We start from the raw sequence: 19,163 nt of genomic DNA, 5'->3' as shown, positions 1-19,163 counted from the left end.
CCGATACATTAACGATACTTTTTAATAATTAAGGTGAATAAATTTGTATGACCTTTAGCCTAAGTGTTTTTGTGATTTTACATTTGGATTATTAATAAGTTAAAACCCAGGACATCATTTTCCTATGCTTGTATACATTTGTTGTGTTACCACTGTATCTTACAGCCTTTTTACAAATTATACAGCTTGCCGTTGTTTCATTTTCGGCCTGAAAATATAGCCACACAGCGCTCCTCTTCCTCTCTGCCATTCTTCTGCTCTGTCTCTGTCCTGCTTGTGTGTGTGTGGTGCTGGCCGCCGCCGGGCCTGGCTGCTTGCTTGCTTGTTTGTTTGCTGCTGAGTCACGTGATGGTACAACATCAAATCACAAGAGGGTGGGGGGGGGGAGGAGGAGCAAAGTGTGCCTGCTCTGCGCTGTGACAGGAGCAGCACTTTAAAGCAGCGGCACTCACACAGACACAGCCAGCCAGGTCGCCTCTTTGATGAAGAGAAACTGAAACTAAAGTATTGATCTCATTACACTGGTATTGATCAATATCAATACCAACGTTGGTATCAATATATTCGATATTTGGATCGATCCGCCCACCACTACCCAAGAGTAAAAGAACTGTACACTCCTGTTGTTGGAAACCAACAAACAAAAACAAATTTAGGAGTGTCATTAGTCGCATTAAAGACCTAAAACAATTAGAAAATGATAATAAAGCAGAGAATTGGCTGTGAAACAAAGGTTTGACATGACGATGACGATGAAGCTGAAAAAACGTTTTTTTTTGTTTTTGTTTTTTTCAAACAAAGTGGTGCGTGACATGAATTTTTCTACTAAAGCTACTGAACTGTATAAGTTACCGAGTGAAAAAGTGGCTATACACCCCTGTCAGGTAGTTTGATGATCCTGAGCTTCTTAGCGTTGTTCTCAAATCTTCCCTTTTCTCCGCTGTAGACACACATCGATGTTCAAATCATTCATTCATATGCAAATATATCCACACATACATACATGCAGGTATGGACATACACTAACCTCTCTGCTGTCTGTCGTCCCCATTTCTTTTTCCCTCTCACTTGTAAAAGGTCAGCGTGTCCACAGGGCACAGGCCACTACAGTAATTGGGACCATGAAGAAGGCATCATAAATTATGAATATATAGTTTTTATATATGTATAATGTAGAGTGTGAGCTGGAAGATTAGGGACAGCAGAGGAGAAACTGAGGAACAGAGATATAGGCTATTGTGTCACTTTATCTCGCTCCTATCACCTGCTAAATGTCATTTCTTTCCCTGTCAGTCCTCAGGTCACAGTGTGCTTGCCTTCTGCTGTGTCTACTGTAACACACACACACGCACACACACACACACACACACACACACACACACACACACACACACACACACACACACACACACACACACACACACCCACCTCATTTCTGTCAACAGTATAAATGCGATTCTGATTTAAACATACATTATAATTTGAATGTGGCACTAGTATGTTGATACCTGACAAGATTACTTTTTATTCTGAGTTAGTCAGAAGCAGACAGACTCAGAACATGCTCTGAAATAAAATAAACCAAAGGATTTTGTAATTCCAACAAAAACTTAAAAATTTTTTTTTGAAAAAAAAAAAAAACAAAAAAAAAAAAAAAAAAAATTTAAATAAAAAAAAAAAAAAAAAAAAAATGCTGTACTAACTGATAGTTTTTGTTTTTACATGGATAAGGGTTTGTAAAGGTTCAGTTCAGGTTGCCTTGCAAACTCAAAATTGTGAATTTTCAACTAATTGGGTAGTTACAAATATGGAACTCATCTCCTTGATATTATGTAACAGCATCTCCTTGATATTATGTAACAGCATACATCGCATGGCGGCCACTTGGAGAGCAGAGTGGGAGTGGGCGGGGCAGGAGCAGGGGATTCAAATGGAACCCACCTGCCCTTGATCACTTTCAGCCCAAACTGATATAATTGTCCCATAAATCCTAAATGATAACTCCCTCTTCATTTAAAATTTATCATTCTAGCTCTAAATGTATACTCCAATCCCTCTTCTAATCCTGTGTTGTCTTTTTTTCCAGGTTGGAACCCACCAAGGGACCCTCATCCTCTCCGAAGCTACGAGACACAGTTCACAAGGCCCCGTGTCTGACAGCGAGTCATAGAACAACGCTCCTGGATTTGAATGTTCTCTAGTTTAATTAAGGGAAGAATTTTTTTTTTTTACATTAAATGCAAGAAGGTCTTGCAGTCATTACACTCCTGTAGAGTTTTCATTTAAAGACTTTGGTTCATTTATAAAAGGTTTTTTTTCCCCTGTAGGCTTTATCGCCAGGGTGCAAATAGAACTGCCGAGCTGCAGCTGAGGGGGACTGGAAGCCCTGAATAATTCCCTTTTTGTTTAAAGGTATAAAAGTCTCTGCCATAAAGGCTTTCTCTTGGATTATCATTGCACTAGTGAAGGTCAGTGTTCCTTAACTCTCTCTTTTCTCGGGTCTTTGATCCAGTGCCATCTCCTCCTCCACTCCTGACTTTGAGGTTTTTGTGGGATTAAGTATTAAGCCCTAGGACACCCTCTTCAAGCTTTTTTTTTTTTTCCTTTTTGCCCAGGAATATACTCAAGCCAAAACTTTAACCAAAATAACCTCCCAGCAGGATGCAGTGAAGGAGAGAAGAGGGCCGGAGAGAAAGGAATAGAGAGAATCGAAGGGCAGATGGCTTCGCTGCTCGAAAACACCAACAGCCAGATGAATAAAACATTTGAATAAAGAGGGAGTCGTGACATCTGGCTGAGGAGTGAGTTAGACACTCTCCTCATTCCCTCGCTCTTTCTTATTCCCTTTTCTGTCCATCTTTCACACACTAGCATCCCTATCTTCTTTACCCCCCCTCCTTCTATCCATCTTTCACTTTTCCCTTGTCTCTTTACCTCTGTGGACGCAGAGGTTCAGGCGGTCACTCAAACAGACAGAAACAAGCTTGTTCCTCTGCTTGTTTCTTCTGCTCTCGCTCAGTTTTGTTCCACCTTTGCGAGCCCCCCACCCCCCACTCCACCTTCTGTCTCTTCCTCTTCCTCCTCCCTGGCGTGGTGTGTGATGCTGTGTCCCCTCCTCTCTGTCCTGGAGACATGCCTGTGCAGGAGATGGCGGTGAGTCCTGTCAAGTCCCTGTACTGGGAGCCGTTCCCCCCCATGTCGCAGCGCCGCGTCTACTGCACTCCCGTCTACCACGAAGGCCTGCTCTACGTGCTGGGGGGCTGCAGCGAGACGGGCGCACCCCTGGACAGCGTCGAAGTCCTGGATGTGGAGAGCCAGACGTGGAGCCAGCTGCCGCCGCTGCCCACTGCGCGGGCGGGGGCCTCGGCCGTGGCCTTGGGGGGCCAGGTGATGGTGCTCGGGGGCATGAACCAGCAGCAGACCCCGCTGGCGTCCGTGGAGATGTACCACCCCGACGAGGGCAAATGGGAGACGAAGGCCAGCCTGGGTCAGCCGTCCATGGGAGTCACCGCTGTGGAGAAAGGTAAGAAAGTTGGAATGCATGTGTGCAATGCTACTTTTTATACCAAATGTGCAGTGTTGTTAATAAAAAGTCCCGAAGTCTGTCGAGCTGATTATGAATATGACTTGGGCGTGATTGGCCCGAGTTGGATCGGGTCTGTTCTAGTCTGGGTCAGTTGGTGAATATGTTATATGACATGTTTGATATTTGCGACTTCACTTGTCGGACACCTGAGAGACACATTGGTAAAAAAGAGAAGAGTGGAGGAAGAGTTAGCTTTGTACATTTCTGAATTCCCAGAGCTAACTATACTCGGCTTTGTAGGGTATGTAGTGTTTTCAATTACATCTTTCATCCTGTTCTTTACTTTAGCCTAAATAACAGATTTTCCTTGGATGACTAGGCTGATTGTTGGTGTTCGTGAGTCTCGAGGTGGGTGCTAGTGATCCCGAATATTAGTTATTCACATAGACTTACATATTAGATGTGTACAATCTTTATTTGACAGGTGAACTTGATTGTATTGCTTGGAGTGCGCTCATTCTAGATTTGTCAGTGCAGGACTGTGCCTTCACCCCATCAATTACTGCCAAAAAGTTCATGCAGGCTCATTAAGAACTGATTAGGCTGCTGCTTTGACATTTTTTGTAAGACTTTGAAACAAAAACGGCAACAACAAACTCATGCCTCTGAAGTGGGGATGTAAACTAATTAGCTGTTCATTTTGGGAGAAGCCCCTCCAAGCTTTTCAGTGACTGTGAAGCTGCTCAAGTGTACGGAGTGGAAGCTGTTCACTTGTGATTAAACCTGAGTGCCGCCGAGATCGATTGCTACTTACAAAAAGCATGTAGCTGGTGCTTAAAGAAGCATTTTGCTGCAGGAAAGTGGGTCTTTTTAAAAAGGGCCATTTTTATGCAGTAGAATGGCATAAACATTTTTGAAATTGGTGTGACATGGACAGAGAAAACAGAGACAAGGAGCTGTGGTATTCCCATTTCGCTCAGAAGGTAGAAAACCTACAACTAACCTCCTGCTGGTGGGTGTAATGCGAGCACATCATAGAATCATTATAGCAGCTGGCTGGTAACATACAATCTTGTAGTTGAAACATGATTCCTAAAACATTTTAGTCGAGAAAAATGCAATACACTATAACAGAATCTTGGTTAATATTTGATCAGCGCAGCCTAGTTTTACAGATTAAGTGTTTACAGCCTCCATTTTTGCAATACTGGAAACAGTATGGCGCCTATTTTTACACAGTCTATGTATGACGCCCACTTTCTGTTTACAAACTCTTGTAGTACTGCCAAAGAGTGCACTAAATTATGTTTCTGAAAACATTTTAAGTTGGAAATAGGCAATACAGGAACAGAATCTTTGTCTTTATATTCGATGAGCGCTGTCTAGTTTTACAGTTTAATCTGAGTTCGGTCTGAGATGCAACATGCGTCATCTGTGAGATGCGTGCGCTCAGATCTCCGTGCTCTGAGATCTGGGCGCTGGTAAGATGGAGGTAAGTTTACCATAGTTCATTGACACATACTACTATATACATACTACTGATACACAGCTTGTTGACAGTTTTAGTAAATATTGCAGTTAAGCAGTCCCAAGATTCTGGTGTTGTAAATGGTCATTAGGTTGTGTGTTTGTACAAGTCTACTATGATACAAAGCTGCTCCCCTGCCCCATCTAGCCCACTCAGATCACCTCTCTTTGTTCCTACTGCCCAAGTATTTATCACTCATCAAATGTGTGAAACCAACAGTAAGGACAGCCAAAGTGTGGCCAGAAGGAGCTGACTCTGCACTTCAGCAGCATTTTGGAAACAGTGACTGGAGAGTGTTCACAACTCAGGCCACCCAGGACTACCACACAGACATTGATTCATATGCCTCCTCCGTTCTGGACTGTATCAACTCACACATCAACAGTGTCACCACCCTCAAACGGATTACCACTTTTCCTAATCAGAAGCCATGGATGAACAGTGAGGTCAGACTCCTGCTGAAGGTATGTGACATTGCATTCAGATCAGGTGATGCTCAAGCCTATAACTCATCCAGGGCTAACCTGAATAGGGGCATCAAAAAAGCCAAGCACAACCACAAGCTAAGGATTGAGGATCACTTCAAGAACAACTCTGATCCTCGACACATGTGGCAAGGCATCCAGGCCATCACAGATTACAAAGCTACCAACTCCACCACCCCTGTCATGACACCTCCTTGCCTGATGAGCTGAACCACTTCTGTGGCTGCTTCGATAGGGACAACAAGGTGGTGGCCATCAAGGCTGTGGTCTCTGCAGATCACCAGCCCCTCACACTCTCCACCACCGACATGTGTGTGGCACTGAGCAGGATTATTGCACGCAAGGCTGCTGGTCCTGATGGTATCCCCAGACACGTATTTAGGGCCTGTGCTGTGCAGCTGACTGAGGTTTGGACTGACATATTTAGTCTGTCACTAGCCCAGGCAGCCAAAACACTCCACTGCAACAAGCCTTAATGACTTCCGTCCAGTTGCACTCACCCCCATCATTATGAAGTGCTTCGAGAGGCTGGTCCTGGCCCATCTCATGACCTGCTTACCACCTTCACTGGACCCCTTCCAATTCGCCTACCGTTAGAACAGGAGCACAGAGGATGCCATCTCTACGGCACTTCACTCTGCCCTGTTCCACCTTGACAATAGCAACACCTTTGTGAGAATGCTGTTCATTGACTTTAGTTCAGCATTCATCACCATCATCCCCTCCAAACTGATCACCAAACTCAGTGAACTGGGTATCAATACCTCCCTCTGCAACTGGATTCTGGACTTCCTAACCAACAGACCTCAGTCTGTTAGGTTAGATAATCACACCTCCTCAACCATCACTCTGAACACCGACATACCACAGGGATGCCCTCTCCTTTACTCCCTCTTCACCTCCGACTGCACACCTGTACATGGCTCTAACATCCTTGTAAAGTTTGCAGACGACACTACGGTAATTGGTCTCATCAGCAACAACTATGAGATGGCCTACAAGAAGTAGGTCCAGCACCTATCATCCTGGTGCACTGACAACAACCTGGCTCTCAACACCAAGAAGACCAAAGAGCTCATTGTGGACTTCAGGAAGTCTAAAGCTGGCACGCACACCCCCATTCTCATCAATGGGACTGAGGTGGAGCGTGTCACCAGCTTCAAGTTTCTGGGTGTCCACATCTCTGAGGACCTCTCTTGGACCCTCAACACCTATACCCTGATCAAGAAGGCTCACCAGCGTCTCTTCTTTCTGAGGAGGCTCAAGAAGGTCCACCTGTCTCCTCAGATCCTGGTGAACTTCTACCGCTGCACCATCGAGAGCATCCTCACCAACTGTGTCACAGTTTGGTATGGCAACTGCTCTGCCCATGACCGGAAGGCACTGCAGAGGGTGGTGAAAAACTGCCCAACGCATCACCGGTTCCTCACTCCCCTCCATCAAGACCATCCAGGGCAAGCAATGCTTGCGTAAGGCACGCAGGATCATCAAAGACTGCTCTCACCCCAACCACAAACTGTTCACCTCACTCACGTCTCAGGTCTCTCCGCACCCGTACCAGCAGGTTCAGAGGAAGCTTCTTTCTTGCGGCTGTCACCCTACTGAACTCTTGCTCTGCATCCCAGTGACAATTTAACCTACTCCCGTATTTATTCTGTTTTTCTTATTATATATTCTGCTAATACACTGCATATATCTATATTATTCTTACTACTATTATAATGTCAATGATACTACATTGCACATATCTGTACATGTTGTTCATACATTGTTCATATTACATAAATATTTATCCTGCTCTCATAACACTGCAATATATTTATTGTCCTGCCTATGCACCACCTTTCTATACTTTGTATATCACATTGCACTTTTCTGCTTTTTTTTGGCACTTCTGGTTAGACGCAAACTGCATTTCGTTGTCTTTGTACTTGTACTCTGCACATTGACAATAAAGTTGAATCTAATCTAAACAAAAACAGTCTTGTCTGTGCGTGTGCTACCTTGTGTGCTTTAAGCCGAATGTCAAACATAGCTCTTGTGGAAGAGCCAGTCGTCACACAGGCTACCTCCACTGAATAAACATACTGGACGTAATTGTCATTCCCCCAAGTGAGTGCACGCTGTCTGTGTATGTTGGCCCAGAGGAAGGGAGAGTCGTGAAAAAGCGAGGAAGAGAGAAGAGCGTGAGGAAGGAAACAGAAAAATGAAGCGATCACAGGCCATAATAGGGAAAAAGATGCACTATGATATATGTAGCTGAAGAAAGATTTCAAATATTGCCCTGATAGAAAACTGAGCTCACAATGAACAGAGAGAGAACAGAAGTGAGATGCACTTGTTGAAGTTCTTCTTCGCTGCAGTTTCCTGTGTTTACATCTCAGGCTGCATGCTGTTGTGTGCCAAATTACTGTTGAGACAAAGTGAGGGAATATTTCTGTGATATGAATTTTCATTCCATATGCTGTACTTCATACACAAGGTAAAAAAAGGACACAGGTGCTGCTGAGTATAATGCAGATCAGTTTGATTCTTCCAGCATTTATGGGATGTTGTATTCAGTGCATACCAAGCATTACATGCTGGATTAAAGGGGTATTAAGTAAAATCACAGTCAAGGTACCAAACTACAAATCTGTAAAACTGACGTGCAGACGTAAATTTCAAAAACACAAGTGATTTGCATTCACTAAACCCTTCTCCTAAACAACGATTGTCCAATCATAGCTTAGCAACTGTAACTAATACTTATCTGCTGTAGGGTAAGCTACAAACGTCGGCATGCCCGCTTAACTGGCTTACTGCTGACAGTGATGGAAAAGCCAGGTTCAGGATGGGAACATCCACTGTGTGGGAGCTGTCATGGAAGCTACAATGCTATACACAGGTCAGGCTAACAATAGTGGCTCTGTCCTGCTCTGTGTTGAATTTAGGGAAGTTAACTCTGGCAACCTGGGTCAAACTAGTTTCCAGTGCCAAATACAACTAATTAGTTTTACATCCTCAAAGCCTTTTCTCTTTTAACAATAAAAGAGAAATATGAACAATAAAGCATTTATTCAACCTTTATTTATCCTCAAGATCATTGAGGGGCGACCCTCATTTTCAATGTGATCCAGTGAAATTACAAAGAGAAAAAAACAGAACAACACAGAAAACAACACAGAAAAACTTTCTGAATTGGAACATGATTTGATAATGAAATTAAGGTAATAAGGATGCACAAGTAAAGCAATTACAAGTAGAAGTTTGCAGGTTTAAAACCAGATTTCTAAATTGTCCAAGAGGCACAACTGAGTTGATTTTAACAAAGTGTTGTAATTTGTTCCAGGATTCTAAAACTAAAAGCAGTTTTTCCAAGCAGACCGAGCTCGTGGAACATGAAGTGAAAGCCAGTCAGCAGAGCGAGTCTGATATTGTCCCTCTGAGTAACAGAGAAGTTTTGTAAGGTAGTGTGCTAGTTTAAATCTAACCTATGTTGCTTGTCCAAACATTTTACTAGCATCTAGCATATAAACAGGGTTATGGTGGAATAAAATGTCTGATCTTACATTTCTTTATTATACTGTAACAGGTTAAATGCCCACCCTGCTATACAAGAACAGTGCTGCTCTTTTATTGTCATGTCTTCTGCATGGATCATCAACTGGTTAGAATTTTCTTTTGTTTCTTGAGTCCAAAAAAGTTGTCTGATTGTGAGTCATAGTAAAACAAACTAAGCCATATTCTTTTCAGCAACACCTTCATAATATGTTATGTTTAGAATATGGGGTCTGAAAAAAAATCTCTATTTACTGTATATTTACCAAAGCGAACAATGTTGTTTTGTGAAACTGTGCAGTCTGCGGTGCACTGTAATGAGCATGACGACACATGCTTTCAGTCTAGAAACCAGTGCAGCAGAATCGTTCTGCTCTAAAGCCCTGCAGACAAAACACTTTCCTAAGTGGATGCTGTCACACTCATAAAAAAAAAAACTCCCATTAAAGACAAGCTTAACATAAACAGCTCAAGTGCTCATGTTTTCATGTTCTGTGAGTGCTGCAGAAGAGATACACGGGATTTCGCAGCTCCAGTGTGAACAGGAAAATATATGGGGTATGATTGATTGATTTGCAATTAATTGTTTTATCCACACTGTTTCCAGTTGTCCGTGATTATAGAAGCAAGAAGCAGGGTTCAACAATAAGGGCTGGCCCGATGGCCCCGGGGCAAGTAAAATGCCACGTCGGGCAATAAATATAAAATCCCACTTGCCTGTTCAGGCACCATCATGTCATAATCATTTGATTTGAATGTGCTGTTAGCCAATCAAGAAATTAGTTGGCACCTGATGCTTTTGAGTTTTTATTTTTAAACTTTTGGTGCTTTTTTTTTTTTTTTTACATTTTTTGCCATTTTTGTTTACTTTTTTGATACTTTTTGACCGTATTTTACGTATTCAACCGTATTTATTTTGATTTTGACATTTTTTGTTCGATATTTTCTGACCTTTTTTTGTCCGACGTGTTTTCTTTTTCAAACTTTTTTTGATGTTTGTCCTAAGAAAAACAATGTGTATAGGGGTCAGTAAAAATTGACTTTCACTAACACTTGCGAATCTGTCCTGGGCTACAGAGAACCCAGAAGAAAAGATTGGGTCACAGATGCAACTTGGAGTGAGATCGAAGCTAGACGAGACATCAAAGCAAAACTCAACAGAGAGACAGACAACAACAACTCTGACAAGACTACCAAGAAAAGAACAGGGTGGTCCGTAAAAGCTGCAAGAGGGACAAGAAAGCACAAATAGAGGAGCTGGCCATGGAAGCAGAAGCAGCAGCCAGAGAAAGGAACGCCAAGGAACTGTACAGAATAACCCGCCAGCTGTCTGGGAAAAAAACGGACCACAAGCTGGCCTATCAGGGACAAGCAGGGAAACCTCACCAAAGAGTCCCAGCAATTAGAGCGCTGGAAGGAACACTTTGAAGAGGTCCTGAATAGACTCCCCCCAGACACGGGAAAAGACATTAACTGTGGTAGGATATCAAAGGAGGAAATAAGGAGAGCCATCAAAAAACTGAAGCTAGGCAGGGCACCGGGAAGGATAACATCCCACCTGATATACTGAAAGCAGACATCAACGTCTCCACTGATATCCTCCATGGGCTCCTAAATGACATCTGGGAAAAAGAGGAGATTCCCAATGATTGGAAGGAGGGGTTAATTGTCACAGCCCAAGAAAGGAAAACTTAGCGAATGTAAAAACTGGAGAGGCATCATGCTCCTCTCAGTCCCCAGCAGAATCCTCTGCCGAATAATCCTAGACAGAATACAAGAACCACTAGACAAGATTTTCAGGAGAGAACAAGCAGGTGTCCGGAAAAACAACTCCTGTACAGATCACATTGCAACACTAATTGTCGAACAGTGCATCGAATGGCAGTCATCACTATTCATAAACTTTGTCGACTTTGAAAAGGCTTTTGACAGTCTAGACAGAAACATTCTGTGGAAGCTGCTCCGACATTATGGAATACCCATAAAACTGGTCAACATCATTAAATGCATGTATGATGGATTCACAGGTCAAGTCACCTCAAATGGTAAGCTCTCGGACACCCTCTTTATAAAAACAGAAGTACGTCAAGGCTGCCTACTGTCCCCCCTCCTCTTCCTCATCGCCATCGACTGGACAATGAAAATGTCAGTGGATGGGCAAAGGACAGGACTACAGTGGACCCTTTTTGAGCAACTGGAAGATCTCAATTTTGCTGATGACCTGGCTCGGATCTCAGGAACACATACACACATCCAACGCAAGACCACCAGATTGCATGAACACAGTAAACTGATAGGCCTCAGGATTAAACGTTGGGAAGACCAAGGTCATGAGGCTCAACACCAAAACCAACCAACCTATCACAATCAAGGAGCAATCCCTGGAAGATGTGGTCGAGTTTGTACACCTGGGAAGCAACATCAGCACAGATGGAGTAGCTGATAAAGATGTCGAGCTGCGCATTAGCAAAGCAAGACATGCCTTTAACACTATATGACTATATGGCTGTGAAACCTGGAAAACCACCAAATCAATCATCATTAAACTACAAGTGTTCATTAACAACTGTCTCAGATACTGTACAAACTGCGGATTTGGTGCCCCAACAAGATATCAAATGTAGACCTGTGGAGACGCATGAACCAGGAGCAAATCCACATTGAAATCAAATCCAGAAAGTGGGGATGGACTGGTCATACACTTAGGAAGGATCTGAGGAACATAGCAAGACAAGCTCTGGAATATAATCCCCAAGGCAAGAGGAAGCTAGGGAGACCTAAATCCAAGTAGAGGCAGTCCACGCTTGATGAACTGACCAAGATGGGGTCCTCCTGGCAAGAAGTAAAGACCTTAGCGCAGAGGAGAGTGAGGTGGAGATCCATGGTGGACGCCTTATGCTCCCAAGAGGGCCAAGAAGATTAAAATAAATAAATGAATGAAAAATTGACTTTGGGCGAGTAGAATTCTTTTTTTTACTTGCCAGACCGGACAAAAACCTTAGCGTTGAACCCTGAAGAAGAGATTTGGTGTAGTTTACAATCACCAGTGAATCCAGACACTAAAACTGGGCAGGGCCCAGTGTTTATCTATGAGGATTATGTCCACTGTTGTTTATCTTAAATGTATGTCACCCAATTGTTTATTACTACAGGGAATTCTGCAGAAGTGATACTATAGAAACAGTAGCCTACAATTGTTCATGTTATTCTCTGATGCCTTCTGACATCTGTGTGACAAATGACTAACAATATGACCACTGTGTGTGGTGTGTTTATGTGTGTATACTGCATGTGTGGCACCCTGATTGCTGTCTGCTGGTCGATAGTTGTTGGCCACCAATGGCTGTTTGTGTAAATAGAAAATTGCTTCAATTGGATACTGGACTTGACGGTACTTGTGATTATACTCTATGTGGATACAAACCACACTGTTCCCTGTAATATCCCTGCCAAAGCTCCAGGATTTGGAGCAAAACTTTTTGAGAAACCATTATCCAGAATCCTGTCCACAGTCACATCTAAGAAGGTTTGCCTGCAAGTGAATAATGCGAAACTTCTGCAGCTGCCCTTGAAGGATACAGAATTTAAATGAGATGAGGTGTGAGGCCGATGGAGGTGCAGAGCAGTGATGAGAGAACAGCATGTGCAAAACAGTGGCTTCTGAACCCTGTTGCTTCATTTAAATAATAATTATAAACCTAAGGCAATTCAGGTTGTGACATGCAAAGTGTCCACTAAATTTAATCCCAGGATGAACATGGTTCCAGCTGGGATGTAACAACTCAGATAGAAGATGTTATGTGTATTATTTTCAATAATAAGGAAACACTTATGTTAGCTGCTCATGTGTATGAGTTTACTGCACATTGACGGATACAATTTCCATCCGTCAGTGCTTAACATGGACTGGCAACTACACCTACAAAATGTGTAAAATTGGATGGTTGTATTTCTTATGTATTTGATTATAAATAGATTAACATACTAATATATCATGTAACATAGCTTTTATCAAGTGTATGAAAGGAAGACTGTCTGTCCATGAAATGTTATACAGGCATCCATGGTCCCCAGAGGATAAATCCTACTGATCCTCTAACTTTTTTCCCCCACGCTTTCCTTAAAAAAAAAAGTCTGAGCTACCCCTTTAAGTTATCATAAAAGTGTCTCAGACATATTGGATGGATCACCATGAAATTTGGCACAAATATTCATGGTCCACAGATAAGGAATTGTTGGCACTTTTATGATCCCTTAAAGGGATAGCTCAGATTTTTTTTCAGTGTATTACCTAAAGTAGATGGCGGTCGGAACGCCTTCCAGGCAGGAGTACTGGCACGGAAGCTAAACAATATTCTGCTGTCGACGGGGGCAGCGTATTGTAGCCACCTAAAAAAATGCCCGCTGTTTTTGTCAAAGGAGTCTGGTGGCTTAGAAGATTAATGGATATCATGGCCTCAGTTTCCTGTGGGAAAGGGATGTCTGATGGCAAGATCTGTCCTACACTTTATTTGGTTTGGGGAGTTTACAGTCTAGCAGCCCCTGCCAAACTTGTTACCTAAGATATCTTTAGTGCACAAGTTATACAGTTCTTGTGCTTTCAGCCAACATGTACACATTTGCCACTGATCCGTTCTGATGTCAGGGGTGAACTTTCAGATGGTGATTGACAAGTCTTGGCCTGAGGCCTCTCCTCTCCTCCCCTGACTTTCTCTGCATTTCAGAGTCGACTGATCAAGCGAGCATTGCTGTTCCTTGGCAACAGGTGTGTGACTGCCGTGTTTGTTTTCAGACTTAGCAGAGGGAGCAAGCAGATTAGTTGTAAATGTCTGTTTGTGTGCGTCAGGCAGAGCTACAGACCGAGCATGTGTGGGAATTCTGTGCATTCCTAAATTAGCAGCCAGCACAACATGCATGTGTGTCTGTGTGGTGTTTTTTATGCCTCTAGAGAGGTAAACCATGTATGTGTGTGGATTTCTTTCTCTTATCCTGCCGTTCTCTCTCTGCACACAGATATGGAACATTGTGTATAATAAATGCAACCCCCCACTGCTCCCTCAGAACATCTAGCTTTTAGTCCTCATCATTCCGAGCCACTTTTTAATTGCTGCTGTAGCGTGACTCAAAAGTGTCATACTGCCACTGCACTGATGAGTATAATTTCCTCTTTCCCTCTGTCTGTGATTAACGGCCGCTGCCCTCTCCTTAAGTCAACAGTCACTGGCTCTCTTGTCAGCTGGCCTGCACACCGCCTGACTGAAAAATAACCGTTCCGCATGGCTGTCATGCTCCTAAAAGATATAAAGTATGTTTATACGAGGAAGAAGATAAAGGCTTGCTGTCATGGCTTCAAAGTGGTGCAGGGGTGTGTTCTTTGGGGGAGGGGGGGGGGGATGTCTGTGGGATGTCAGTTACAAACAAATTCCCAGGAAAGACTCCACTCTCTCTTCTTGTGAGAGGTACTGCAATGTGTTTTTTTTCCCCTTCTAATTATTAAAGCCCCTTTCCCACTGGAGAAAAAAAACCCACTAACACCCACTAACATCTGGCTTTTGTCAGCAGTGGGAAAGAACCGGCATTCATTCCCGGGACAAATTACTCTGCACTAGTCACGGCTATTTATCGGCTCCAGCTCTGATCGGCAGTGGTGGAGACACGCAACCCAGGTTGTAATGCTCATTTTTGCCCTCTTTTTCCAGCGCGATGCTATGACACTTGTCGCCTCCATCCGTAACTTCTGTGAACCTATGTCATCTCGGCCACAAATTCTGTCCATCTCTGTGCAAGCAGCGCTCAAACATGGTAGTCGGCACCGAGTTTGAAAGAGAGACTGAGTAATAGAATAAGTAACATATATATATATATAAAAAAAAAAAAAAAAGTAACCATCGTAACATTGTCACTGGCCTCCATGCTGCTTTCTACTTTACTAACTCTGTTTTCCGGCGCGTTCGTGGCGTCTAACATGACACACCAGAAAAAAAGACAGAAAGTCACCCTCCTCTACTGGCAATGGGAAATAATAATAATAATAATAATAATAATAATAATAATAATAATAATAATAATAATAACTTTTATTTGTATAGCACCTTTCCTACACAGAATTCAGCTCAAAGTGCTTTTACATAATTATTACATTTGGAACATTTAACACAATAATAGAGAATAAAATAATAATGATAAGGAAAGGAGTTTATCGCCTATTTTTAGAGGGTTTTACTGATTTTAAAATTGCATATATGTGCTAATTTTGGTGGAAAAAGGGTTGGTTGAATATCGCACAGTAGTCACCTCTGATTCTTAGAATTCAATTTAATATGTAGATTTCTACTTTTCTTATAGGAACTTCCTATAGCAATCTCCACATCTTTTCTACTGCTTGCTTTTCTCGAACAACCTGCGATGACCTGTTTTCTGGGCTCCTGGAGCTTCAGAATGCATAATGCAAGAGTTTTTTTGCTGAAATGTTCTCTGTGATGTGATAATATGCTGAGTTAATTTGGCCATGTGATGGACTTGTGATTGGATGCAACTAATGTAGAAATATGTAAGGCAATGGCGCTCTGCCTAACCTTATTGTGATGACTTTAGGCATGTGTGGTGTCATGTTATATTGTAAATAGTAGACATCGAAGCAGTAAATATCTTCAGGTGTAGTAGTACCCATTCAAATTACAAAACTCCTTGGAGGGGGAGGAGGGATAAAAGACATCTTTCCAGGGTTTTTGAGAGCTTTCTTTTATCAACACTGTTGCTACTTCAGATTCCGTCTCTACTTCTCTGTAAAAGGTAAAGAAGTGCTAGAGGACACAGCAGGACAGACTCCTCAGCATTCTGAGTATCTCTGTCAGCAGTTTCTATGAATCACTCAGCTGCTCTTGCAAAGGAAATACCGGCAGCTATTGCACAGGGATATCTAACAAGTCTTCAGTGCGACTCCTCAAAGGTTTTTGGTAGCATCGGTTACAGTGCTGGAGTTTGCTCACAGGCCTGCTCCACTGATCACCGCCTGTGACTTTGTGAATTTTAAATGGATGCATGGTATGAAAAGAAACACCTCTCATGCCTTCTGTGTATATCCTGTGTTAACGGAGCCACAACTGTGTATTACAACACAAAATTCTTTCTATGGTTTCTTTCAACCAATTTATTACTTGGCTTTTCTTTGACAGTGAAGCTATGTTTTCTTTGTCAGTAAATTGCACTTTCATTTCATTATTCTCATATAGGCAGAAGACTGTAACATGATTCCAAAACATACATTTTCGCCACACATTCGTCTCTGCTTTTTTTCTGTTTGGTCGGACAGGGTCCTTCATCTAGTCCAGTTAACTGAACTGCCCCGTTTATGTTTCATATAGCATTAAATGGTTAGTAAATGGTTTGGCGCACAATGCGCTAAAGTAAGAGCGTGAAAATTGTACCATTTACTGACCTGAGAGTTGAATTGAAAAGTTTGAATTGAATTGTGACACCTAGAACCGAAATCGCATGAAATGATTAGATTCCTAAAGGTTGCCTGACCAGCTGTTTTCTGTTTTCTGTAGCTAGCTGAACTAGTTCCAGTGAACAGACAATGAGCTTGATTGATTGATTGGTAACACGTCCAATAATTGATTGAGGAAATTGCTTGAAATTTGGAGCCCTAATATGGTATGACCAATGAAGCCAGTAGACATCCAATATGCAGAGGTAGCAGGCAACCACACATAAGTGAAACATGAATTGAGTGAGTGTGACATTAACATTAATCCCTTTCAAAATGAGTACACAAACATGTGCTAGCCATGAAGATGAGGAAACAGATTTGTTCCGCTCAAGTTTAGTGATACTGTGTTCATTTTAGGCCTACATGTTAGTGCAAAATATATCTTTGCTTTTGTGTGAAACAAGATAAGCCAAAAATTCCTGTTAGATCCAGAATTATAGAGCAGAATCATGTAAATCAGAATGAAGCTGGGGCTCATTTTAATCATGATCACGCCTGGAAAACTGTTGCAGAGCCCTTCTCACATACATGGTCATCTGCATTTCTCACATCACTGTAATGGGTTTAAATTGGCACAATATGCATTTTCACAATATGCAAGACAGACACGCACGCACCCACCCACCCACGCACGCTCGCTTGCTCTGTTTGAATGTGATGAAACCCTGTTGAAGATGTCAGGGCTGTTTGATCTGATTTCCTGATCCTCTGCCTGCATTGCTGTTTATGATTGACCAACAGATTGCACACACACACACACACACACACACACACACACACACACACACACACACACACACACACACACACACACACACACACACACACACACACACACAGGTGCATTGGGGCCATTTTAGAGATCTCTTTGCTTTTAGCTTCAAATGAGCTGGCTTAGGCTCACCACAGACTAATTATTTGTGTGTGAATTTTCTGTGTGTGTGCATGCATTTGTACTTTGTGTGTTCTGTGTGCATGTGTGTACATTTTCTCTGCTTTGGTTACATATTTAGTTTAATTAAAAATAATGCTAATGTGTTTCACTGACAAACGCGCCACCATTCAGACTATCTTGATACAGTCATTGAATGCTAGTCTGTTCACATCATGTATCTCAGCATTAAAAACTCAAAATGTTATTTTTATGTTAAGCCATGATTGTTTGCAACTTTTAAAAATAATTTTCTTTTCAAAAGGACTCTTTTCTTCCTGAGTCTTATATTCATGAGAGCAGAAAAGACTGAGATAATGACATTTGTCTGTGGAGACTTTGCACTCACACATTCTGTTTTTGCTTGACAGGGCTTTTTCTTTCAGTGATTTGAACTTAAAAAAATAAAAAATAAGACTTGTGCTCAGAACAAAGTTTCAAACCTTTTGCTTTTCATGCACCTTAGTAAAGCCCTAAACCCACAGCGCTGAGCACAGTGGTTTCTATTCTAGGGATGAGTCTCTGATGACAGAAGCCTCTGATAGTGTGGCCCGGTTGAGCTGAAGTTGTGATGTTCTGCTGGAGGGCACAAGCTGAAATGGCTGCATATTCTTGTTTCATCCAATACTGTATCACAGTCTTATTATGAGAGCCAAGGAGCTTAAAGAAACTAAAAACACTGATAACAGTTTGCTTCTCTCTGGTCTGTTCTGTCACGGCAGCTAAGCAACAAACGTCATCGAGAAAATCTACCGTGGAACTAGAGCGAGACTACTCTGTGTGAAACAACACTCCACTTAGAAATTAAAAGTTAAATTCATGATACTTTGCCTTTTTTGGCCTTGTTTGACCACAAGCTTATGGTGGCTAATGTTATGTTAGTAAACTTTATATAGATATGACTGATTCAGTTCACTGATCTAATGACGCTTCTCATGCTGCTCTAACTGTACATTTTATTTTCTCGTAACCGTTACTTGTGGGTTCAAACAACAAAAAACATACATAGTGTTGTTTGTGTTATGTACATGTATATGTATATATATATATACATATATATATAATTTTTGTGTAAATGCTAAACACATTATTTCTCTGTCCAAGAATAAGATTAGATGATTGATATAAATCTCATATCTACATTAAAGCAAGACTGTAACTTTTGCTGAACATCTGCCTCTGTGGCCACCAATGACAATTACAAAATGCTTAATGCCAATTTATAGTCATATTTTGTGAAGGAATGATATGATATCATTCCTACGTGACAGGCAATACAACTTTTTAACACTTGATCACAGAATGTTGGATAAGACTCATACATCACATTACTGCACTAAGTGCAACTTGCACAAACATAGGTTTTACTTACATCTTTATAAATATGATTTAGGTAGTTGTAAATATTTTTCTCCCAATATACGTTTGTACATGCTTTCCTTTGTATTTTTTGTATTTTATTTTTTTTTACTTTATTTTTAGAATATTTGTTCTTGTATTTTATCCTATTTGTTATTTCTTGTACATTCTGTATGTGTGCTGTGTGTCTGATATTTTGCTGCTGTAGCACTTAAGCGTGATTTGTGGTTCTGCGGAGGCTCCACGCAGAGCTTTCGCCGTAGCCTACGTAAGTGGCTGGAGTTTATACTGCATTGGTGTGT

At 41.9% G+C, this 19,163-nt stretch overlaps 1 protein-coding gene across 1 annotated transcript in view; it reads left to right on the top strand.

Moving 5' to 3' along the window:
- The first annotated feature begins 2,811 nt into the window (after positions 1–2,811).
- Positions 2,812–19,163, top strand: part of LOC120559567 (kelch domain-containing protein 8B-like) — a 146,502-nt gene continuing 130,150 nt past the window's right edge. The window contains exon 1 of the mRNA XM_039801391.1: positions 2,812–3,523. Coding sequence (XP_039657325.1) covers positions 3,133–3,523 — 391 coding nt within the window. The 5' untranslated portion in view covers positions 2,812–3,132. The remainder of the gene's footprint in view (positions 3,524–19,163) is intronic.

Source organism: Perca fluviatilis, chromosome 5 (assembly GCF_010015445.1).
Source record: "Perca fluviatilis chromosome 5, GENO_Pfluv_1.0, whole genome shotgun sequence".
Lineage (NCBI taxonomy): Eukaryota > Metazoa > Chordata > Actinopteri > Perciformes > Percidae > Perca > Perca fluviatilis.
This window is presented reverse-complemented; position numbering and strand designations above follow the sequence as displayed.